Raw genomic sequence first — 27530 nt, 5'->3', positions numbered from 1 at the left:
CGTTGTTGACGTCTAAGGGGTAAAGTTAGGGCCCGGCCTGTACACGGCATGACGCAGTCGCCGTAACACGACACGGAGAATTTTTTTTTTGCCATCCATATCCAGACAAACACGCCCGAGCATCCTAACTGCGAAGTATCAACTGTCAAGTTGCGCGCGGCGCACTAAGTGCGCACCGTCCACAGCACGGTGCTGCGGCACGGCACCGTGCCGTGGACATGGGGCCAGGCCCTTAGTACTATCAAAATGTAAAACAAAGAAATTTCCAAAGATAATAATATATTTCTACTAAAGTTATTGAATATTCAAGCAAACAAGTTGAAAGTTTTAGATCGATTGATTTGTATTATAATTGGTTATTAAATTGGTAAAGATATTATTCTTGAACTGTAATAATAGTTTAAATAAATATGATATGATGTCGCATACAATTCTCTAATTAAATTATTTCAACATTATCTTATTTTTACAGTTTCATTCTTCCAATACTAATAAGTACATTCCAAACAGAATTTTTTTCATGCCAATAACCGATAAAGAGATACGGAAAACAGAGGTTTTTGATCTTTTTTTTTTTTTTTTTTGTTAAATATTTGACATTCTCTTTAGAAATACAATTGAATGTTGAAATTGTCGAACATTTAATTAAATTATAATGAAAATTACGAATATATGACGAGAGTCAAGTGTATATCCATTACACACACTCACGATATGGAAATTTTATTTGTTCGTAATAAATCAAAGACGTTTCTGATTAAAATAATCACATTAATATTTAGTATTTGTAGTATGTTTAATATTAAATAGAATGACAACAAAATTAATGTAAATCGTTTAGTGTGAAGTAATTTTTTTGTTTAATATTTCAGCTAGAAGCTCTGTATAAGAAATGTTATGGAACTGAGTAAAGTGTGTAATTAAAAATGTAAATTTTTTAATTTCATAAACACTATTTTATTGAACGGATATACATTTTTTCGTAAACTTCTATATTAACGTACATTTACATTGTATATCCAGCTATGTTTTTACAAATTCCCAGTTTGATATTTAATATGTTAGTATCATTTAGTTAAACGAAATACTATAAACAAGTAAAACCGTTTTACGCTTAAGATAAAACCTTACTATAACTACTGTTGATATTTACTCTAATTTTATTTATTTGTTACACTTAACGATCCTTCAAGGTTATATTAATTTCATAATCTTTAATAATAAGACAATAATACAAAAAGAACGTAATGATAATCAAGATCCATAAAAAATCCCTAATCTTTATATCATTGTCTTCAAATAAAAATAATATAAATATAAATAAATCACGTGTAACAGATGCAGTAGGTACTCTAACAATACCAATTAGTTTTTAAATACGTTATAATTTAATCAGACGGTAAATATTATAGTAATTCGTTTTTATTATTTAATAACTAATGTAATTCTTAAATTTATAATGCATCTTATGCCTTTACAATTCCTACATTTATAGGTCATCTATGTATAAATTGAATGTACTTATTATTAATGAAATAATTTTTCATTTCAAAATTTTGGGACGAATATGAAATTAAGGTTTGTATGATGTCGTCGAGTTTGTGAATCCTTAGTATAAGTATGATTAAGATAAGTGTGTTGGTTGGAGAGTTCTGGAGAGCATTACTCTGCATAGCTGCCGGCCGCTCGCCGTTGAGGACATGTACGACCACAGACGCGGAATCTGGCAAAGAAATTATTTCATTATTTTGTTGATTTATATGTCTTTAACTAACAGTACGATTATTTTTAATTAAACATCAATTTACCAAATATTTCTTTATTTATGAGATATTTCAATGAGTAAGTACACAATTTTTAATATAAAAATTAATCTTACGACAAATCTAGTGACAGCTTTAAATTGGAATTATTTTACCCAAACAAAATAAAAAATATGTTTGTGTTTTTGACAGTTTTATGAAGATATGGTAATTTAAACAATGTTTTTTCTTTATTTTCGTGTCGCAAAAGCTATCAAGAGCAAAAGCTAAAATTACCAAGAATTCGTCAATGAATATATACGTCGTATAAGTAAAATCTGTGTGTTTTGGATTAATAAATTTAAATAATATATGTACCTACGTAATGTTAATTCACTGTATCGTATCTCACCATAACATTATGTTAAGTTATATTGTATCATATCATACCATTTCACATCATATGTATACTATTATAATAATTAAATATTACAATTAAATTAAATTTAAAGTTCTTCGTTATCCTTAATATGGACTTAATGAAAATGACGGTCTCATCTTTTAAGAAGAGTGATTTTCAAGTAGCTTAACCTCGAAATCTCGATGCAAATTTAAGTGCTGAATTGTAATTTACGAGTATTTTGTCCCGCGGCGAGAGGAACGTTGCGGACGAATTTTAAGTGAGATTAAATATTTCTTTTAGTACTTAGATAGCATGATGATTCTTAATTAATACGTACGTCTTGAGTATTATCTCGCTTTATTATTCTTAAACATATCTTGGAATACTTTTTTGAATTAAAATTATTGTTAAATCGTTGAAAAATGTTTATTAATTGTAACTACCAATAAAAGGTAGTAGTTGGTAATGCGTTGTTTGCATAATGTACATGCAACTGTAACACATCAACTACCTACTGGATTTTTACCAACTTTGTTACTTTAGCGCAACATATTTAAAAACATCATATTTACAGAATACATCTATTATCTTAAAAACAGTCACTATTTATAGTCACTTGCTTATAATTATAATTACAGAGTACTGCGCGACAATCAGCAAGCGAGTGATACAAGTACATTGATTGATTTGCCCGCTGATATCCTTGCTCTGTTTATAATCCTAAAACTGTTGAACACGTCCATATTTGAAAGTTTCAAAACTCTTACCCGAACTACTAGGTGCACAGGTATAGTTGCCGGAGTCTCTTGGCGATGCTCGTGCGATCAGCAGACGACTGGTACGGGTACGCTGCTCTGTCTCTACGCTGATGCCACCGCGTTGTGCGTAGTTCACCACATTGGCACCTCGATACCAGTAGATGAAACTGGAGACAGAACTGTTTATTGTTTATTCCAATTTCTTTTTCATAAACTACAAACATCACTTCATAGTGATGTAAAGTTTAAGAATTTTTATAAAAATATGTGATATTAGGTAGTGTAAATTACGAAGATATTTTAATTATTACTTTTAATAAATAAATATCAAATGAATCGAAAAAAAATCACGTATGGTGGAAATCGGCAGGGATTAATTCAATCATCGTAACAAGTATTCAATTCTAAAGGGACCATCAGATCGACAGATCGACTGAAGTCAATTACATTTTACAGTAATAAAAATATGATGTGATCGTTACCTGAATTTTATATTAAATATAAAATAATTGAACTTATGTAAATTGAAAATAACTAGAATAAGAAAGAAAGGTTATTTTAATCAGTTTTCATAATATTCCTTTGATATTGTATACCACAAAAAATATGTTGTTTATCTAGATTAAGGAGATATAAAGGACTTCAGTAATTTCATTACAGTAAGATTATTGAAGGGTTAGTTTAATCAAAAAATACCTAGGCGGGTCGGGCGCGTGTCTGGCGATGCATGTTAAATTAATATCAGAGCCAGCACGCACAAATAGCTCAGGACCAGACAGGATCTCGGCCTTTGAAACTGCAACAATAACATCAAATATGACAACAAATTCAATAATATTGCTAACTATAACGATGTCTCAAAGGTATAAGGTGAGGTAGGTACGTGGTGACAACGTTTCGAAATACATTCAAATACAAAACACTCAATACCTACTGATTTGAATGTAAATATTACTACTAATACTTTTAACATAAGCACGTCTTTAAAATTAGTTCAATTGTGGGTGACTTTTATAATAATTGTTTGCTTGCAAACGAAAAAAACGACGCGTTGACTTAACGGTCACAGCACTGGTTTGTTGCTGTTGCGCTGGCGTTGTGGGTTCGATCCCCGCACATGACAAATATTTGTATCGGTCATACAGATTTTTGCCATGGTCTGGCTGTTTGTGCAATCCTTGTGGGTCTTCCCACCATGCCTCGGAGAGCACGCTAAGCCGTCGGTCCCGGTTGTTATCATGTACACCTGATAGCGATCGCTATTCATAGAAGGGAATATATCCACTAACCCGATGTAAAGCAGCAAGGTGGATTAAGCTCCGGTTATTCTCCTACATGGAGAAAGGGCTATGCCCAGCAGTGGGATGTTACAGGCTGAATCGACGTCACGTATAATTAACAATAATACATCAGATATGACTGACAGATATTGTCTGAGAAGGTACTGTCTAATCCTTTAGAATATAATATGCTATAAAGTATTGATATCATGTTATCAGTGAAATTTCAAATTACCGGGCTTAAAGTTACTGGGCTTACGTTAGGCGTATGCATTCCATAACTGAGTTCAAATTTTTGTGGTTAATAAATCAGAAATTGTATGGTTAGAGTCATTAATTAATGTAAATGAATAAATTAATAATTAGTTTATCAAATTATACAAGAGTTAAATAGAATTGATAACTGCTATATTTTAATTAATTCAGTGAATTAAGTGTGATTAATTATTCAATTCACTGCCATGATTTTCTGAAATTTATGTCAAATTACGTAATTAATAAATAATTCAACCTCTTTCGCAGAGGTTTACGTAAGTAATCAAAAATTAGAATAGAGTACTCGTAAGAGAGTGATATTAAATGGTAAACACTTTTCTAATAATAATCCTCAAATATTTCATGGTTACTCGAGAAATTCTCATGCTAACACAAGTATTGTAACATAATATATTCCTCTAAATCTTAGGGTTAGTTATTTCAACATGTATAGGTTCAAGTATTTATTATACGTATTGTGTAATGTCAATCAAAGATCTTAAGAGATAAGTATATTTCGGAGTTCCATCGAAAAACTTCATGAATCTTAGAATACCGTCTCGGATGTAAAGAACCGACGACAGTTCATCAGATTTGTCACATATTGTGTGACCGGCTCTAATGAAATTTTGTAGAGGTCAGAAGTAAAAGCGTAAGAACGGAAGTTGTAGAAACTCGTTTTGCCTCTACCTATTTTGATCCAACTATTACACCCTTTTTGATGAGCGGCCACAATGCTGACGGTTGCGATTTTGGTTAAACGTAAGGTGTTTATTTAATTATTACAACTATTGAGTTCGTGAAGATCAAATTTGAAAGAATACACTGCTAAGTATCTCACTAGATCTTGGTAACTTGGGGACTTACCACACCTCATCAGAATGACATTTCTTGGTTACTGATTTATTAATATTTAGATGTTTATTGATTTTTACCTGGGCTTAATATATTTACAGATTTTATCTCTGTTTAGTTTTTTGTCAGCTTAGAAGTTCCTTAAAAATTCACACATAAACGTATTATAAATATTCGGAATTGAAACTGTAAAATGGTATTTTTATCGGACTTCAAAAAAAGGAGGAAGATTTCGATTCAAATTTATTTTTCACTGATTTTTAATTAAAAGTTTTAAATTTGAAAGCTGGTGCTTGTCGTGTGGGTTTTTAAATTTGAGCAAGATCTAACAAGTATTTTTTGAGTTTTCCTTAATCAAGTGTATCGTCGATTTTTCTTTTGTTTGAGAACAAAGATAATTATATACCGAGACTTGGTTTTGTGGTCAAAAGAAAATGTTGACATTACGTTTATTCCGATGAACATTCTTCGTATTTATCCGGTAACAAAAGGGCCAGTTTCAATAAAGACATATTCATTTCAGAGTTATTCCAAGTTTAAAAATTTTAGCTGAACAAGGCATTTACTTTTGACCTTCTTGTTTTTTATTAAGTAATACATAGCTTCTTGTTGGTATTTAGTATATTTATTAGTATTTAGCATTTTAATTACTCTTAAGCTTTTAAAGTCGCTTGAATATATTAGAAGATTTAAATTTTTTCGTAATGTCCATTAATAAAAATCATAAATAATATTACGTAGGATTGCAACAAAATGCTATCTGGAAAACATGCTAAGTTAAAAGGTAAAGGGATGTGAGAAAATAAAAAATCATTTGGTCTATATTTTTACCACGCATCAATATTTCGTTTTAAATATAATTATAAAATTAATATATTCACTTTACAATACGAAAATATAGTTTTTAAATATCTATTTTTAGTTGTAACACTTGATTAATTTTATCCATAGAAGTTCTTCTCTTACATCCAATACAAGAAGAATAGATATGAAATAAAGTTTATTTTTACTATGTACGACATTATATGATTTATATGTAGTCAAAATGAAGATATTTAAGTCTCTAAAGTGAATCTGAAAAGAAGTGTACAAAAAACCTTTAGTGCGCAAAGTGAGATATGTTACATTTTTATTATACGGCATGGCAAATGGAATATGCTCTGTTTCAGACAATATAATGAAATATTAATTATATTCAATCGTTCAACTTTTTTCAAATCGGTCAAATCTTTCGATTTTATGCATAAAAATTGTTGTTTTAAAGTGGACAGTTAAAGTTATAAAAACTGAAATTACTACTTAATGTTACTTTTAGTTACCCACCTACAACTGTGAGCCAAAAGGAGAGACTGATCTTGGGTTCAGTCGATACTTGGCACTCATAAGCACCAGAGTCTCTTGGCTGTGCGTGTGCAACTCTCAGTGTCCACTCATCTGAATCATCGGTGTGTAGAGCTGCGAACCGCGCGTCGCTGCTGTATGTGTGTACACCTACAGTGAGGATGTGAAGGTCGCGTTTGCGTATCCATGATACCTGAGAATAAACAAAAATTTTTTATTTTCAGAAGTACATAATTAACATGAAGATTGTTTTTAATATTAACCTATTTAATTTTAAATCATAATTTTATTGGTATGAATTATATTGATAATTAAGAATTAATATTGATTTAATAAATACTCTACGAAAATGACTTAATAGCGGTTTTAATTACATTGAATTAAATCGGTTTTAATTACATTGACATCTTTGCCCAGTAATTGTTTTTTATCTTAATTATTGTTTATTATAAATATTCTAAAAGTTATTTCTATACAACTCCTACGACAAGAACAATGAGAGAACCGAAGCAAACATTCAAAGGAATTACTCGGGACATTATAAAAATAAATCATTGTCATTTCGGATTACCATGTTTTGCCAAACCGGTTTTAATTACATTGTAGCATTTTATTGTTTAACCAATTACAGCGAACATTCGTAATTTATACTGTTTTATCGCTTATTTATTGTTGTGTTAGTGTTCAGAATCTACTGTTTATTTCTAGTGTTATTTCGGTAACTATAAGTGGATAAAAAGAAAATAAAAGTAGTTTATGTTGTTTAAGAATAATAAAAACAAAAGTGATGTATTGTATTAATTAATTATTCTTTCAAACCGAGAAAATAATAGAACAGTTTATTTATTGTGTTTACGAAATTATTAGACGTACGTGATACACTAGTTCATTTCTTTAAGAATTCGGTTAGAATTAATCTGAATCCTCAAAACGTTTAAAATATTGTGTGTAAGATTAAAAACAAAAATAAAGATGCAAAGCATCAAATATATCCTGCTTTATGAAACCAAATAACATTAACATTATATTACTAAAGTTGTTGCACTTTATACCGTATCGTTCACTTAATTTACTCCAGTGTTTACAGAATATGAATTTAATTTCACCTGTGACATATAATAATTACTATTTAATATATATTCTTACGTTAGCGTTCAGAAAATTTCTAAGACTTGCTTGTTATAGTAAAATATTGGGACTTTTTTTGAAAATTTACATCACATAGTGTCATTGTATGTTAAACTAATTCTTTTGTAATGCATCCAAACATTTTTTTTTCTTACAAACCATCTTACATCTTCTCATGGCAAATACGTATATTTGAGTTCCTTTTTCTACAAGTGACGTAACTTTATACATGTTTCAGGGATCTTGGGATTTCCTCGCGTCCTTCGTGTGATCTCCGCTCTTAAGTGCACTTAGAGTAAACATTGCAGACTCTTTGTATAAAAAGTGTAATTTTGAATAAAACCTTCACTTCTACATTGAAAGGAAGGTGTGTTTGTTTAAAATTAATAACTGAAATTGAACGAATTAAATTTACAAAACTTTCAGGCAATTTCAACTATTTTTCAAATATTACAAATCCGTATTGTCTAGAAGAAGCATAATATCATTAATACTATTCAAATTATCAAAATAGTAGTCATAAACAATGTAAGTTAAGTGTATCCTGAGAAACATCTTGTTTCATATAAATCTTAATATTCATCGTGAACAATACTTCTTGAGTTTAATTAAATTAATTTACAAATTTAATGAAACGTTTTTGAGATACCCATAAGTTGAGAATATTAAATGAGAATATCTTTATAATATCTTTTACTTAAAAATCTTAAACTGCTAATATCAGACTAGTGCTACCTATAACATTAGCTTCGTAGCCCTGCTACGAAACGTAGGCAATGTCAATGTCCTACGAACACTTACAACGTAAGTAGCTAAAATACACACCTATGTATATCTATAACTAATATCAGCAAACTGCACAAGACTTTAAAACAGCACTTTCCAGTCTGACGGTTCTAAATGTAATTTCCAAATAAAAGACTGCCGCCCTCCGACACGGGAAATTTTCCTCGATGTTGCAGTTTCCTTTCACTGAGCTTGAGAGCAGGCGTCAGAGCGAAACAATGTGGGGGTGGGCCCTCAATTAAATGCAGTACTAGCCAAGAGTGCCAGACTGCAATCCTTGAAATGTAAGCTGTTATATATATATATATATATATATATAACAGCATATATATATATATATGGTGAGTGATTATCTTAGCTTGTAGACGTCTGCAAAACCAGAAGCATCGCAAGGCCATTGCCGACCCTAATTTGCAAGTAAATTTCTCTTATACAAGTAATAAATTTAATATTCAAATCCTCTCAAACCATTATCTACCGCAATTTTATTTATATTATAGAAATGTATAGTAAGTAAAAATGTAAACAGTTTTACAATAGTGAACGTGATTTGAATATAGTAACTTTGACGAAATACAGTTCGGATAGCTTTACATACACATATCCTGTCAGTCGTTGTATTTTTGCAACATGTGAATTTTTATTTATACTTTTATATTTTGTACGTGTAAATTGTTCGGTTGAAATGTGAAAAAAACTTTTGAATAAATAATTTAACGTCAGTCGGATGTGGTCGTAAAAAAGAATTTGAAAGGTGAAAATGAAAAGATTTTTTTTTAATCTTTATAATCAGTTTGGAGTCGACGTCGCATAATTAATGGAAGACGATATTAATTGTTTTAAGGTTGTGTGTATTGTGTAATCTTTCAGATGTAGGTAAAATACTATTTCAAGTTTTAAGCTTATTAGTAACTTTCATAACTAATACCATTCAAGCATGGTTAAAAATATTTTTTTTTTTCTTTCCTGTCTAAATTTATAAATATTGACTAATTTTTTCATAATTTTCAGTTTTAGAATGAAAACCTCGCCTTTTCTATATTTTTTATGTAACGTGACGTTTAAACGTCACCTGTGCGTCGTCACGTGCTTTAAGGCATATCTAAGTTGATAAAATTAATCATCATATTAATTAACTAGCTGTACCCCAAGTTTTACTCGTATTGGTTTGTGGAAAATACATACAAAAAGATTAAACAGCCTTGTAGCATTCCTCGGTAAATATACTAAACTATTCAACACAAAAAATATATAATCAAATGCTCATATGCTCATGATTGCAGTACAAATGTGAATAATAAAGAATGCAACATTTTATTTTTACTGTATATATTATCACAATTTAGCCTGTAAGATACCACTGGTGGACTTAAGAGCCATTTCACAAAAATCGGTAACAATCCGCGAAATTGTAATATTTTGACGTCGTTAATCTCAGTGTTGGATGCAATAATGTAATTTATATTCTTGAAATATAATAGAGCAACCTTTGTTGTAGTCCATAGTCAGATCAGAATTTTGATTTATATTATGTGTATAAAATTATCAACCTTTTCATCAGCCTCCTCCCTGGGTAAACGGTCGCAATGTATACTTTGAAGTCCTACTTTTCAATAACCTCTACGTTGAAACCATTTTAAAAAAATATCATAATATGTGGAATATAATTTTGTTGTCCACTATCATAGATTTTTATTCCATTTGTATCTCTATTAAACGATAAAAAAGATTTAAATTTACGAATATTTTCCAAATAAGTACAATTTTAAAAGCGATATTTCTCTTAGAAAACTAAGAAATTTTAACGAACTATCTTCATCAAAGTAAACTTACATCATTAAGGAATACAAAAAAAAAATAATTAAAAGATTTAATTATTTTTAATACATTTTATATTAAATAATAAAAAGATAGTATATATTGCCACGCATCAAGCCCGGTAAATCAGTCGAGCGCTAACGCTCTTAGAGGTAAGGTCCACGCCAAATTCTGCGCAGCCGTCTCTTTCGCTCACACGCGCCAAGCGCCTGTTGTTATAGCGGATAAAACGCATTTGATACTTTCATAATAAAATATAAATAAAATAAACATATTACGAAAATGACTGTAAAATAATATAATGATAATTTCTCTAAACAAATGTATAATTTAATTTTCTTTTCTCACACTATCAATACAAATAGGCATTTCAATCTGTTTGTCTTGTTATTTGTTAATTAATATGTTTGTCGGTGTCGATGTCATTAAATGCTTTTTTATTCATATCGTAAATATTAGATTCATTCGTAAACTGAAAAAACTAAATCAATTTAAAAAAATTGTTTCATAAAATTGATTTTTTTAATTTTATTTTAAATTTATTGACTGTTGTTATATAACATACTTGAAATTTTTAACAAATTAATTATGTAAAAAACATTTTATACCATAGTTATAATTTTTATTATACATCAGAAAATGATCACGATGGTCTTTTGGTTGTCACACTATACGTACTAGCACAAAGATCGCGCGGCTCGTAGGACTCGCGCGATGCGACCAAATTTACCTAAACTTGCAGAGCGTAAAATTGTGAAATGGCTCTTAAGATTCTTTCTCTATCTAGAAGAAGGATCGGAGCTTAAACCACCACACTGCTCCACTGCGAGGTGGCGGATATATTTCCTACTGTGAGGAACGATCGCTATCGCGTGTATATAATAATATCCGAGATCGACAGTTTAACGTGCTCTCCGAGGCACGGTGGGAAGACCCAAATATTAGTACAAATACAAATATCCACCCCGAGCAGGAATCGAATCCGTAAACCGGCGGTACTTAGGCGCGTATATGGCACACGCACCAGAGCGCTTGTTGCTATTAATTTTATAATATGTAGCCTATATGTTGACCCGACTTCTTAATATTATTCGTGCCAAATTTGAAGTAAAAACTATATTTTTGGCTTCGGTATCGATTGTAGACCATACCCCAAGTATTCTTTTAAAAAAAAATATTCAATGTACAGTTTTGACTTTCCTACCATTTTATTATATGTATAGATAATTTATAGCTTAACTGTGTAAAATTATAAAATTACTAATATAAAAAAAAACTTGGACTGGAAAAATTAATAAAGATAAAAATTGGTTACCACGACTATTATAATTCACCCAGCGATTTCGCAAATGAGATCATTATTCAAAGATACTGAACAAATAATGACCAAAGGTTAGGAGAAAAATTGCTGTTATTTATAAAAGAAACTTCGTTACAGCCCCTGGTTTATCTGCACCTTAAAGTGACAAGGTATTAGGTATTAGGTTATTAATTTAGCTTATAGATTAGCGTGACAATCCATCATGGATTATATTTTGCTGACACTGTTAAATATTGGGTATCAGCTACCGATAGTTTACAATCTACTGTGCATTTGACAACTTAAGGATATAATTAAATGAATACTTTTATACTTTTTGGTTTAAACTGTATTTATTACAGTAAATAAGGTCGTCGTAAATTACCAGTGGATTAGGATCGAACCATTTTGTCGAATCGTCGTTTTGGTAAAACCGGAAGCTACAACAAGAAAATGAGAGTTTTTCTGAGTAAAAGTACCCACTCAGTATTCTAAATCATAGTTCGAACCGTGTTCATGCCAAGTTTCATTTAAATCTAGTTAGTGTTTTCGATTTGATGCTTGGCCAAGATACACAAATAAAATGACTAGAATACTACAAATAATCAATTAAAATAATGTAAAATTCGCATTGGTATTCTGTAAAATTATACAGGTGTTAATGAGGTGTTATAGGTGTATTCTTAAAATGTAAATTTTATAAATAAAGCAACTATTTCACAAGTATTTTAATCGAAACACTAAGCGTAAACAGAAATAATAGATGTTAGATTTAACGATTGGTGTTAACAACACACGCGGAGTTTCGTGTTACGAGTCTAAAAAAACACGTATATATATATATATATATTTAAAAGAAAATAAAAGTTTTCACGGAAATTAAAACATTAAAGAGAAAATTATTTTAATTAATGCTAAAACTGTAATTATCGCTAAAAGAATTCATACGAAACGAGATATTCTGTAAGTAAAGAAATTCTCTTTTTTTACGTATATTGTATATAATGTAATATCAGAAGTAATTAAAATTTCACAGTGTAAAGACTGAAAATAATTAGATTTTTATTATAAATGTTATATATATATATATATATATATATATATTCGAACAATCATATTATATATATATCATATTATTATATATATATGATTGTTCGAATTTAAATAAAAAAATTATTTTTAATATTTTAATAAAGCTTTATAATAATTAGTTCACATTTTATTGTTTTAGGAATATGACATGCTACGTACTAAACTTACCTCTTAGTAAAATAATGAATTTACAAGTCCTTGCAAGGATAAGCTTAAAATGAACTATAGATAAAAATAATTTCGTATATGACATCAACTGTTACTGATAAATGCACTGTATTCGATTGAAATCGAAAATCAATTAACGTGAGGTTTTATCTTAGAGCTCACATGTAATTTACTAGATGATATAGTATACAATGCCACTGGAAGCTTTGTTAAAAGTAGGTCTTGTAGTATTCATCTATCTAGTAGATATAATACAGATGCAGTGCCACATTTATTACTTGAAAACTCTACCTAAGAGACTTAAAGCGTTTATATGGAAAATAGTTTTTTTAGCGAATGACCTAATGATAAAATCTTCGATATCTCCACCGACATTTTGTTAAAGAATGAATAAAAAAATAATGTTTACATAGCAATATATATAATCTAAATAATAGATTGTAAATATAAATTATAAAGAAGGATTTAAAATATAAAGTTTGACAAACTTTGCCCATAAAAATATTTTTATATAAAATATAAAAACATAAAATTTGAGGTTTGATTATTGTTATGATATAAAAAGTTTGCATATGTGTGGATACCCCAGTTTGAAACAAATAAAAAAAAATAACAAAGAAGAAAGTAGTGAATGTTAGTTTTAAATTAATCAATGCAATGTATAAGGGACATAAAATATTTATGTATACAAAATACATATATAATCAAATATTTTAACTATCGATTACTCTTTCGAAGCAGTAAATGAATCATATTTATTTTATCTAGCTTGGGTTTAGCATTCTAACCGAATATGCATATTTCGTTATAACGGCAATAGATTAAAGCAAGCAATAAATTAGCATCTGGGATATGTTTATTATACGAGCTATTACAAGCCCATAAAACAGGGACTTTAACGAATCGACTTTTTATTTAGTTTCTTCGATCTATAAAGTAAAAACGCTAGAACTCCAAACGTCTACTGAAAATCAAGTTAACGGTCAAAGGGGTAGCAGTAAACTAAATAACAGGTAGTTGGATAAAGCGAAAGAAGTCTCGGAAACTGCTGGTAAAAGGAGCTGGAGACAGAAGACCACAGACTGATCGAAATGGAATAATATTTTTGACTAAATCAAGACTCCTAAAATGATTCTTAATATGTTACTTATTTCAGACATGTAAATTTAGTGTCACTGGTTACATACATATGAATGAATTTGTGATTAACGGCTCTTTAAAGCGTAGCTGTCAATTACCTAGCTGATTCTACTCCGATTATAATCACTACATAGTATAAAACAAAGTCGCTTCCCGCTGTCTGTCTGCTTAGATATTTAAAACTACGCAATGGATTTTGATGCAGTTTTGTTTAGTAAATAGAGTGATTCCAGAGGAAGGTTTATATGTATAATAAATGCACAATATAGTAAAGGAACACTGATAGATTCAAAACCGTGCAAAGCCACCCGGGGTTGCTATTAATTTATAAGAAATTCATAAACAAATAATTCGTTATCGACATGACAGTTAAAAATTAATTTACAAACTGAATAAAGAGATATTTCATTTCAAATTTATGATTTTCCTAAGACGATGATTTTCGGAAATCTACGCATGAAATCTGTGTCTTTATAGTATGACCTTTACTAAATGGAGGACGACAATGAAGATCAAAAACCGACTTCATTATATAAAAAAGTAACACGAACATACATTAAAAAAAATTAAATACAGTCGAATTGAGTAACCTCTTCCTTTTTTGAAGTCGGTTAAAGTAATTGAATAAAACGTTACTTTAATCAGAATTAGTTGAAAAACATTTACTATAATTTATCTCAGGGGAAATTCGTCGATGTATTCTCACGGATGGCAATTTTTCAGGTCATTCGCTTTCTGATTTTCTGACAACTCGATCATCAAGATATTTGATAATGCATTACTAGTTACATATTTTATCCCTTTAAACAAAATACACCAGTATCTACTGGAGCCCATGTTTTCATTAATAAAGTCGTACTAAATAATATAACAATATTATTAGGGAAAAAAACTTTTTTTAGAACTGTCACAAAGATGATTTCTTTTTTCAAATTTGGTTACTTTGTCGGACTATAATATAATAAGATGAGTTTTAATATTTAATTTTAAAACAGAAAACAAATATATCTCATCTCTAGGAAGAACAGATTTGGGTTGTCTGGAAGAAATGCCTAAATAGTAAAAAGTCCGCCCATTGTACTTCACAGTCTGTAAATGTTTTTAAATGTGTTCAATGTTTAAAATGTAGTTGTGGTGTACAATAAAGAATAAATAAATAAACAGATCAAAAGAAAACATTGTGAAGGAAATCAAAGCGTGGTTCTCAATAAATATCTACTCTTATCTTCTATAAATGGAACAACACATTATTGAGTAGGAGAAATGGTCATGCAATATTTTTATAAAAAAAAAATAAACAAATCGCCACAGCTTTGGTTGGCTTTGTTCCAAATTTACTATTTTGCAAGCCTCGACCCAATTTTCTACACTTTATTCCAGCTAGGCGTACGCTCACGCGACATTTCCTATAGCACTTACTGAAAATCAAATCCCATACACCGACTGTAACAATCGTTGAAATACTCACGTTCTATAAATTGAAGGTTGCTAATAGAATTTCCCCTTTTCATTACGGCTTTTATATATGGCATGAGATTTTTCGCTTAATCTTATTTAGTACAAAGGTCGTGTAAATATAATACCGAGATCCTAATTGAATGGGCATAAGAACCCCAAATCCATCGACTAGAGTAACAGTTTTCATAAGAAAAAAAATACTTGAGGTTATTTTGGTGAATTCATTTTTTATTCCTTTAACTTAGTGAAAGTTTCTCTTTTTCACAACATTTTACTAAAGATATCTCGACAAAAAAGTATGGTGAAAACTGTCAGTCGAGAAAAACGGATTTGTGAATTTGTTGAAATAATTCTAGGGACAATCTGAGAAGTTTGCAAAGTATAGTTTTGTTATATTCCTGAGGATTTTATCGAGTTTCAGAAAATTATTGAAGTTTATCCATTTTAAAACTAAAAATTGTCACTTATTCCAAAATATATTATAATTATAAATATTTTTGATTAATTAATATATGTTTATGCTATAAATTAAGTAAATGATAAAATGAAAAATAAAACAAAGCAGGTACGAATGTGAAATTTAACATGACATTAAAGGTAAAGTAAATGGTATTTATTAATTCAGTACGGCAGGCCAAGTGTGACGACCTCATTAAAAATTTATAATGGACCTGGAGACGATACCCGTCATTTTCAATAAGGAATTAAATAAAAGCTTTCGTGAGACTGGCTAACAACAAATCCATATTCAAGAAAGAAAGAAAAAATACAATCCAAACTATACTTACTATCTTACTTATCCCTTTAACTTTTAATCTTTATTTATATCTTTCTTGTCATTGTAACGTTATACGTACGTTATTTATATTATTACATTAAATATACTTAAATTTAATATTTAAAATACCTAAAATTAATTAAAAAAACAATATTAAATTAAATCTTCCATTAAAATATATATTAAAGTATAAAACACCATAATCAAGCGGCATTTTGTATACTCGCGCATCGGTAAAAGTCGGTAAAAGCTGCAGTTCTGGTCGCCACGTCATTCATTGTTGAATTTTCTCTCGAGACAGTTAAGTTAACGCACATCACTTTATTAATTACGGTCTTTGATACGGAGAAGAATAATTTAATATTTAAGCATCCTTAACCGTAATCTTTTATATCGTGATCCCTGCATAGCGTTCCCTCGAAAAAAAAAAAAATTGTGTGAGTGTTTATCGCCCCCAAACTGGGTAAGTGGTATTTTTAATGTTGCAGGCAATTAAAGTAGTTATTGGTGCAAGTAATCATTATAAAACCCAATGTATTCAACAATAATGGTTAATAGTAATATTTATCAGCTCTAAAACTGATTTTTACATAGTCATGTTGAAAGATTTCATCATTATTCAATTCTACCCTCAGTTTTTAATTTTTTTTAAATAATTGTAAATTTCATTATAAATAACCGATTTCTCAAAAATGTTAATCTCCGTTTCTGATTTTCATGAATCCACGGCACTACTACTACAATTTAGGTGCTTCTTTTATAACGTAGTGCCCGGGGATGTTCGCAAAATGTACTGGGCCGCTTATAATTGTATTCGGATGGCGTGTTCCAGGGTCGAACCCTGGAGCACGTTATTTTTATATTACAAACAGACATTCCAATATTATTTATTTGTATAGATATATACTCGTATACATCAAATGATAAATAGATATCGACGATACCTATTCTTTTGAATAAGTTCTTATAGCAACAATGTTTAATGTCGTGTGATAAGAAACAAATAGAGACTTTGCTGCCTTTACCCGATTATTACGGTGACTGTGTATGAAAGTTACGACTGTGTTTGTGGCCAACTTTCATACCGAATTGTTTTAGTGTCATTGTTTTTATTTCCTGTGCATTCAACATTTAGATTCCAATTTTATTTCCCTAGCTTTAAAATGGTTAAGTTAATTTCATAATTTCCGTTATTCAAACAATAGTCAGTCGTACAGACGAAGTTTGTTTATTTGTATTTCGTTTTGATTAAGTTGCCAAAAATATCATGTGATTTTGGCTGTTACCCCATTCGTTCATTTAATATGTATAATAATATGAAAACTGATTTATTTTTACCTACCTTGGCTACACATTTTTTATTTGAAACATTTAATTATCATCTCACTAGGGAGTTATTGGTACAATAAAAAATTAATAAAGTTACAATTACTGCATAAAAATTAGGAATTAGCAGTTTATGAATTGATAAAAGTGGTTTTCACTGGCTTAGAGTGTTTTAATTTTAATAATTGGTTATCGTCAACAGAAGTTTTCACAATTATTTTTAACCATTAATAAAGACACGAAAAACCGTTATATAACCTTTAATATTTAAAGATATTTATAGTTATTGAAGACGTGGAAAAAGATAAACAGAAACTTTGAATAAGGCATCTACAAATATAAGTTAAATAAGTCAGTAAAAGAGTTCTTTAATAATTTATTATACACATAAAACCATGCTCTAAGCGGGCACGACTTTATAATAAGCGATGGTACGTGAATTAAGAAAAACGTAAGCTTGTTGTGTAAGTTGACGTACCTACCTAAAAACACTCGGACTTGATATAAAGTTTAATACTACGAATTCCATAGTACGTAAACTAAATTAGGTTTACAATCTTTGTCAACAATGATACTATCATATCTATGATAACGATGGTTGTCTGCTTGGCATGAATTAATGATGACATAATCATATCAGGTTAAGGTTACAATCGTAAGTCCATCAAATTTGTTTTCGATGGATGTTGAAACAAAGTAAAAGTAAAATGTGAGTGTAATCGAGCTAGCGTGCGATGGCATTTTATTTTTTCGTTTTGGGCTTGAAAAAATTGGACTGGAGACAAAGAGCAAAATTAAATTATTGAATCTTATTTTTGTAATAGTAAATTCAATATAACAATGTCTACGGCCTACTGTTATTGCATTATAAATTTTTTAGATTTATTTTTGGCAACTCATCGTATCCAGGTACATGGCCGGAAAGTTGATATACACACAAACATACATATGTATATATATACTGACTTGATGATTTTATTTTAAGAATAGAATAAATATTTTTTAATGTTAAATTAAGGTTCTTGATCAGATCTACCAGTAGATTAAGTTTTACTGTTAAATAAGTTTTTTTTTTTAAATAAATTGATACATTCACACACACATACAGGCGTGCCTAAATAAAAGCTTTCGTTGGTAATCAAAATATTGAATGGAACAGAACAACGTTGACTAAACTTTGTTTTTGAATTTAACCTTAAAGAAAATTGCTTGCACGTGTCCGTTTCAAACTACTTGTTTGAATACCAGATAACTTTACACGAAGTAACTACTAATTAACTAAGTTTCTTCTTTCTCTTCAAGATTAGTATTTGTGTTTCAAGAGCAATAATAATGTTGTTTTTATCTACAGATAGTTCATTTTAATTTAGTTATTTTTAAAGGTTATAAATAAAATGTTAATTAGAGTTTATCATCATTTAACATCATTTTAATATTTAATACAAAAAAAGCAAAAAGTACAGTCATGTCAGGCTGTCATCATCATTATCATCATCATCATCATTTCAGCCTATCGCTGTCAACTGCTGGACATAGGCCTCTACAAGTTCGCGCCAAAAATGGCATGAACTTATGCATTTTGCCCCTAGTCACCACGCTGGGGAGGCGAGTTGGTGATCGCAGAGCTGGCTTTCTCGCACCGAAGACGCTGCTGCCCGTCTTCGGCCTGTGTATTTCAAAGCCAGCAGTTGTATGGTTATTTTGAAATTGAATTTAATATTGAAATTAAGGTTTTATTTCAATTCACTTAATTGAAGTATAAGGAGAAGTAATTATCAGAGTACCTTGTTAAATACTTACTTATTATCTATATAATAAAAATAAATATTTGTCTGTATGTCTTTTCTAGACTCATTAAATGTGCATTTGATCATGCCATGATCTTCAGAAAAGTTTTGTACATGAGCCTACAAAGGTTTTTGAGTTGGTACCACTAAAAATAAAAAAAATAAAAAAGCGTAGCAATGCGTGTGTTAAGAAAAAGAAAGAAAAATGTAAATAATAAAAAAAGCAAATTATTTAATATTCATACTTTATTAATCTAAGAATATTATCTGATAAGTGAAACCAAATACTTTTACTTTTAAGAAGCATATAATTAATTAAATATCTCGTAACTATTGATGTCGAGTCGGAACACACGCACAACAATTAGTTATATTATAAAAGGAACTTTCTGGTAATAGAAAATTTTAGTCATAGCTTTTAATTTCTATCCGTAACTCCACTCATGTATAATTTTCAAGACATAAACAAATCCTCAGAAATGTATATATTAGCATAACTTCCAAATTACTGCGCTAAATTGGATTATTCTATGTCAGGACTATATGTACTAAAAATGTTATTAACAACGTACGTATTAACGTAGACATTTTTAAATATTATTTTGATAAATTCAAATTAGAGGCAAGACAATCACGTAAAAATATGACCTAAATGATAAAATAAATAGCAGATTAAGCGTTTTTGTCGCAGATTGCGATTAATTATGAGCTCGGTGGTTCCTTTCATCGTTCTTAATTAACGAGTATAAAAAGAACATTATCTTGTTCTCATTAAAAAGACCATATTACCACCAGCAGTCATGTTCGATGTTCGTACGTTAGCGAAATTTTGGCATGTTGAAAAGCTTTCACAACTTGATTAAGAAAATTCATTATGTATGTCACGTTAGAACGTACTCTTCAGAAAACGAAAGTATGACTATTGAGATCAACTCTCAGTTGAATTCGAAATCGGTCACAAGGATAGAAGGCTTGACTTATTATTAAGCCGTGGTTTATGACATCGTTATTAAACTTCAAATACTTGTATTATAAACTCGTGATATAAATATTGATAAGTCCGAAGTGTAAACAATATTTAATGGTGACATTTTGCTATTAATGTTAAAATTTTTATTAATTTTCCAGATTAAAGCACCAAATCGTTACACGACAACTTATGAATTAGTAAATGAATTTTGTAATCAATATTATCGACAATGCTACATCAACGGATGTGGAATGTGCAATATTTAATGAACTAGTCATTACAACCGCAAGCTCAACGAGATCGGAAATGTCAAATGTAGGTCAAACCGAAACTCAATTAAGACGGGATCAAAGTCTGGGGGGGGGGAGTTTGTGATTTGTTACCTGTGTGTTACCACGTTTTATATGCGATTATGTTAAAAACTTGCAAAGCACAGCAAGTTCAGTGTTCTGGCGGTAACCACTTTGAGCTATTATGTTACATCATCATTATCCGTTAACTTCCTTCTCCTACATGGGTACAGGCTGAAGCGAATGCTTTTTACATGTTAAAAAGAACATGGACCACAAGTTTAATCAGGGTTTGTAATTAACAAAAAAAAAAAACTTTTTTTGATTATTATTTTCAACTTTTGTTTACTACCTGTTAGTTCGAAGATGTATTGTTAAATTTAACTCAAAAGCACTTAAAAATACAAAATAATAGTAAATTAAATTCATTTTTAATTATTTCATTCGCCATGAAATAAAACTAGCTACTTTGGTCTAGCTACTATAGCTAAACCAAATTAAACCACTATATAAACCAAAAAGTGCCATCAATTATCAATGAAAGATATGTCCAATAATAATTTATTATTAAAAAAATTTCGAGTTGTTAAAAGAAAAAATATATTTTGAAGATTCTTAAGAGTTTTTTTAATTATATCTTTTAGAAGTTTGCCATTCTCAACACTTAAAACAAATTAAGACTACGAGCTTTCATCTGTTTAACAATAACGGAAAACGTTCGAGCGTTGAATGAATTTCTTTTAAAGTATTTGTTGTTGGGGTTTTGCGTTAAATCCATATATTCCACATGATAAAAGACTCTTGTCCCCGTATGTAAAAATACAATATCACGTTTAAAAAAGTCGTACTGTAATTATGTATTAAATCAACTAGTTTTACAAATTTGATTGTAAAGTAGGTACAAATTTTATAGTAACTATTACAAAAATAATAATAATTCTTATTAACCCCCTTCCAAAAAAGGAGTAGGTCCTAAATTCGATTGTATTTTTTTAATGTATGTTATGTCAGAAAATTTGATTAGGTGGAATGATTCTGACAAAAAAAAATTAATCGAAAGGTGGTGCATGTCATGTAGTTTCATTTAAATTTAAGATCTCACAAGTACTTTTCGAGTTAATCTAATAATGGATATTTACTTAACAATTTTTTCGGCGATTTTCATGAAATTTAGTATGTAGGGGATTTTGGAGGAGATATATCGATCTAGCTAGGATTCATTTTAAGAAAATATCGTTTTATCCCCTTTTCTGTCTATTGTTCTATCCCTGTTCTTATTTCTTGTATATATATATATATATATATACACATATACATATATACAAGAATTGCTCGTTTAATAGTAAAAGATAATGCGTTTTTACTTGACAATTTTTTCGTCGATCTACGTTGTATTATAAAGTATAATTTATTACTAGGTGAACCGATTTTGATGATTTTTAATTTAATCGGAAGCTGTTTATCATGTGGTCACATTTAAATTTCATCGAGACCTGATAAGAACTTTTTAAGAAATCTTTGAAAACGCGTAGGTATTTAGTTGACTATTTTTTCGTCTACCTACTTTGTATTACTTGTCGATGTAATTGAAGTCGGTTGTTTTTTGTTTGCGAGTAAATGCAATTATTATTTATATATTGTTATTTTATAAATTATTTTATAATTTTGTATTTAAATGTGATTTCCAAAAAACACGATGTACTAAAAATACCGAGCTAAGCTCGGTCATCCAGGTACTTATATTAATACGTTATATTAGATATACTTACGTTGTATTATTTGTCGATGTAATTGAAGTCAGTTTTTTTTCGGTTGCAAGCAAACACAATTATGTTCTACAACACTTAAAATCGTTGTGAAAAAAAAAACTGAAAGGCTTTCCAAATACTCCAGTTCCATTTAAATATTTGTTATAACATTGGCGTAAAGTGACGAATACGTGTGGTAACACTGTTTACACTAAGCCTCGCTTTGGCTGCTACAGATTCAATATTTTGATATGTAAACAAGCTGACATTTGCTATTGCATCGGATGGAATTTTTTTAAAAGGTATTATATTAGTTTCAGTAAAGTTTGTTCGTTACCTTTTTAGTTCACAAATAAAACTGTTTCAAAAACCTTTAACAATATTTACTAATAATATTAATTGCTGTCAGCACTCATTCGCTTGTTAAATATCTGTTTGATCCATTTTCACGGTTCACCTACTTGATTATTTATTTGGTTTCACTGAATTTGACTTAATATAAAACACGCTAAAATTATTAAAATTACCAATATGGGTAAGTTTCTTAGAAATAATAAAAATCGTCACAGGCAAAACAAATAGCTTATTCTTACAACGTCTTTTTAGTAATGAAAACTCATATATCAAACGATCATAACGATTTACAAAACAATTAAACAAGTATATCAAAATTAGGCAAAGATACGGATCTTTTAAAATTAATGTTGTGTAAAGAAAAGAGGTCATGTTTTCGCAGCTCGATTTTTGGGCCGATTTACGGTTTTCTTTTTCTTTCAGAATCTGATAAAAAAATCTGAAAAAACTCCTTAAATAGTCTTAAAAATAAATATGCTTTTTTTAATTGCCTATACCAAATTTGCGTTTTAGTAGGAATTAAAAAAAAAGATAAAAAAAATTGGTTACGCAAGACTAGTAGTATACATTATTAATTTTTCACTTACGTTCATAATTGAAGAATGTAGAAAGATATAGGACTTTTTAAAAGGTTATGTCAAGGATACAAACATATAAACGAACATAAGACTTCGTCAATTTTCAGTCAGTTAAAAATATGAAATATTTAAAACATTAATATTTAAGTAGAAAAATGATGAATAAATAAAAAATATTGTGACTCCCAAAACAATATCCACGGATCTAAATGTAGCATAATACTAGTGAGATTTTACTGCTAGGTTTAAGCTGTGTGGCTACGGCATTAAAAAATATAGTCACCCCTCTCTTCCCGGGTGTCGTAAGAGGCGACTAAGGGATAATACAGTTCCACTACCAACTTGGAACTTATAAAGCTGACCGATAACCATCCAACTGCTAGCTTTGAAATGCCATGCACACATGCCGAAGACGGGCAGCAGCGTCTTCGGTGCGACAAATCCAGCCCTGCGGTCACCAACCCACCTGCCAGCGTGGTGACTATGGGCAACACACATGAGTTCGAGACATTTTTGGCACGGACTTGTGGAGGCTTATGTCCGGCAGCAGATTGCAAAAGGCTAAAATGATGAGTGAGATTTTACAAAGTTATTTTTGACAAAAACATTTCATTTTCGACATTAAAATGGTGGATTAAGCTTATTTCACAGCGAACTTTTCACTCAAAGAACAGTTCCATTATATATTTTGAAAATATACCAAAATTTAACGATTCAGTGTGAGAGATCGTATTGCCAGCGATAAATTAAATATTAAAATACAGAAAGTTAGCCTTTAAAACATAAACTTATCAAAAATTTACTTTGTCACTAAGCGAGTAATTGGTTGTTTTTTTTTCATCTAAGTTTTACAAGATGAAGCATTGACTAAAGATCAAAGCGGTCGAATATTTTCGTTTGATAAAAAATTACAAGTCTAAGTTTATATGAAAATAGTGACTTACCAAGTTATGAAATTTTTGTATGTATACATATCAAAATTCTTTCACGACAAGAACGTGAAAAATGACGTTAAGTTTAGAAGGTATACAGACAGGTATAGAGAGCGATGTATAAATGATACTACCAGAACATGTAATACTCTTTCTTACGGTTTACACCTGTTAAATCTAGATTAAGCGATAGGTAGCTTAATGAGAATAACGCAAATTACTTTTTACGAAGATGTTTTTGAAAAAGACCACGTTTCTGTTCTTCTATTATTTCGTTTCTTTTTTTTTAATTGATATAAAAGTGTAGGCAGTGAATAAATTATAAATAAGGAAGTTTATAATTTTGTGTCGGATTTAAATCTAAAACTCACACACAAATAATCCTCAAATCTTGTAGATGAAGCTACCTAAAAGATAAAATATTGAATAATCTTAAATATTTTTGTTTTTTAATTTTACAGTTTATCTTTTACTTAAAAGGAACTCAGTCGCTTATAAGTCCCATCAAGCACTCAACTGCTAAATGTGTAAATTTTATTCGCAGGGATTATCAATAATAATGTATAATAGATACTAAATCGGCCTTATCTGAATTTCTCCAACAAAAAGTTAAGATTATGTTCATGGAGCGCCTCTTATAAAATTCGAAGCCCTGATGAAAAGGTCATTGAATTTTTAAGCGAACCTTAAACGAATAAATAATGAAGTAGGAATATTAAAGCATTCATTGAATATCTCCAAGATCTAGATTATATAACTTTGACTGAAAGAAATATATTGTAATAATGTATATGTAAATAATGTTTCTTTATTTTATTATTTATTTGTAAATAATATGAGCTTAGTTTTTATACTTTAAATAAATATGAGCATTAAAAGCAAACTCTTGTTTATTTATACAAATTAAAGTAATAAAAACTCTTAGTAGAAATAAAAGTGATAATTATCCAAAAAAAGGTAAAACGTATTACATTTTAAAAGCTTTAAAAATTAAAAGAGGTCATGGCCTTTGAGAATTTACTAAAAGAATCAAAAAAATACCTATATATTTTGTATTGATCAGAAAAATCAGATTTAAGGATGTTTGATAGCTTTTTTATCTCAGATATGCGCTTACTTAACAGAGCGCTATGAGCATTTTGCTCACACGAAATTTGATTTCGATTATTTTTGTTGTAATCGGACTATATCGTTATCTAGATTCTCAGTAACTTCCTGAATATTTCTCCCCTTTACCATGCTTTTGGTAACGTGCTACTCAGTTAAACTGTCACGGTATTAGGGTTGTGGTAATGCAGCAGGGTTGACTAACGCGGCATTTTGGTCATCTCGCGCCTATCTCTGTATGTATTTTTTTCCTTGTGACAAAATGTGTTTTGGAAGTTTTTTGTGTCATGTTGCTTTTAAAAATTCATAAAGTAAGCAATAATATTGTTAATTATTAGTCAGCATAAAAAAATTAAGATGTAATAAAAAAAATGTTATATATGTATATAAGATATACGGTCATTTATCTGTCAAACCATATTTAATGGATTGATAACGAGAAAAATTGGACTAATTGTACGATGTAAATTGGATCTTAAAAACTGTGTTCTAGAATCGAATGCTATGTCCCTTATAAAAATATAAATTATTCATCACCATCCAACACAATCAATAGAGCGCTATATAGACTTACCGATCTGTCGCCAAGATTTTTCACTCTGCAGTGTAAGTAGGCAGGCTGACCGACCGCCGCAGTATATTCTCGTTTTGTCGTGTTATCGAAGGTTGGCTGCACCATAGTGTCGGTGGCTGCGGTACCGTTGTTCACCGCAAAGATCGCATCAGGATATGTAGTATCGCTGCCGCCTGCGGACAGGCCTGTCAAAAAAATAATTTTATAAGTTATCCGAGACTGTTACTACTTACTAATGTGATTTCATTTAATTATTCAACGTTTCCCATAGTTTCTTAACTAGTGTGAACATAAGATATACATACGTTCCTAAATATACATTAGTATATTCGTATATATCGCTACTAAGCGATAAGACCGCCCTTGTACATTACTATCTCTATATGTAACTAACTGTTTTATGTGATTTTTTTTCTGAGTGGTGTGCAATAAAGTTTATTCTATTCTGAGTCCCCTCGAAATATCATTTCATCACCGTATTATTCATATATCATTATTGTTAAATTTACTTTGTAAATAAGATCGGTTATTATGATCTTATCGAAGATTGATCTATACAGAAATAATATTATGTGAGGGGAAATATGAAATGAAAAATCTGCAAACTCATTTTGTTGAAATTTTTCACGCATGATGGTTCTCACGAGACGGCCAGGATGCGAAATGTATTTTAATATATTAAAAATTTAATAACTTGCATATCAGTCATGTACAATAGTACAATTTGTAATCGAGTCGTTTTATATACGAATATAAAAAACTATGAGTCAAAAGTTAGAGTTTTAGTTTTTACTTCTAAAAGTAGAGAATTCTACGTAACTTTAACCGTACTTATAATTTATAACTTCATTTTTTATGATACTCTCGAGTACTACTACTTCTAACAACAAACAACTGTAAATACCGTTTAAAGATTCAAAGCATAGAACACTTAAAAACAGTGTCAACACGCCACAAAAGAAATTTTAAATTGCATTTGTAAAATATTGCAGCCCAGGACGGCGTGGAAGAGACGACAATAGATTTTCATCGCGTATACAATATTCGCGACAGAAGGAACAAGCCTCTATACGGGCATTCGTTTGTAGATGTCAAGTTCCTTTTTGTTGTGATATCAGGTTTACGTCATCAACCTGCTTATTTGATGTCAGTATACAAATTGGTATACTAAATTAAAAGTACATATTGATTCTTCTTTAGGGTGCTATAATTAGCCGTTTAATTGTGACAAAAAAAGGAATATGTATTAAAAGACGTAGATTATTTCAGATAAGTCTAGATTTATATCAAGCAGTGCTTTATGTTGCTTACTTTCTCTCATTCTATTTTATTTTCGCAATGTCTTAAAATAGATGCAAGTCTTGTAATTGCAATATAAAAATAGCTCATCTCCATATTCGCTTCAGCCTGTAATATCGTATTTTTTCATTGATAGGTGAAACTGGCAGTGGAATCAACTTCTTTCTAATCCAATTAGATTTCGCGTACCCACTGAACCGGTAAGAATTGAAAGACGTATTTTTAAAATTTCTGTTTGTCTTACTGTTTTGATGTTGTTTCAT

The 27530-nt window shown here is 29.8% G+C and overlaps 1 protein-coding gene across 1 annotated transcript; it reads right to left on the bottom strand.

Annotated features, from left to right (window-relative positions):
* Nucleotides 1–138: 138 nt before the first annotated feature.
* LOC123659300 (limbic system-associated membrane protein-like) lies at nucleotides 139–27530 on the bottom strand. Its single transcript, XM_045594547.1, has 7 exons — nucleotides 27512–27530; nucleotides 25969–26153; nucleotides 6617–6827; nucleotides 3600–3699; nucleotides 2913–3070; nucleotides 1522–1723; nucleotides 139–238 (listed from the first exon to the last, which is right to left on the bottom strand). The coding sequence occupies exons 1-7, from the start codon at nucleotides 27528–27530 to the stop codon at nucleotides 139–141; spliced, it is 975 nt and encodes a 324-aa protein (XP_045450503.1).

The sequence above is a fragment of the Melitaea cinxia genome, chromosome 13 (genome assembly GCF_905220565.1).
Source record: "Melitaea cinxia chromosome 13, ilMelCinx1.1, whole genome shotgun sequence".
NCBI classification, from domain to species: domain Eukaryota; kingdom Metazoa; phylum Arthropoda; class Insecta; order Lepidoptera; family Nymphalidae; genus Melitaea; species Melitaea cinxia.
This window is presented reverse-complemented; position numbering and strand designations above follow the sequence as displayed.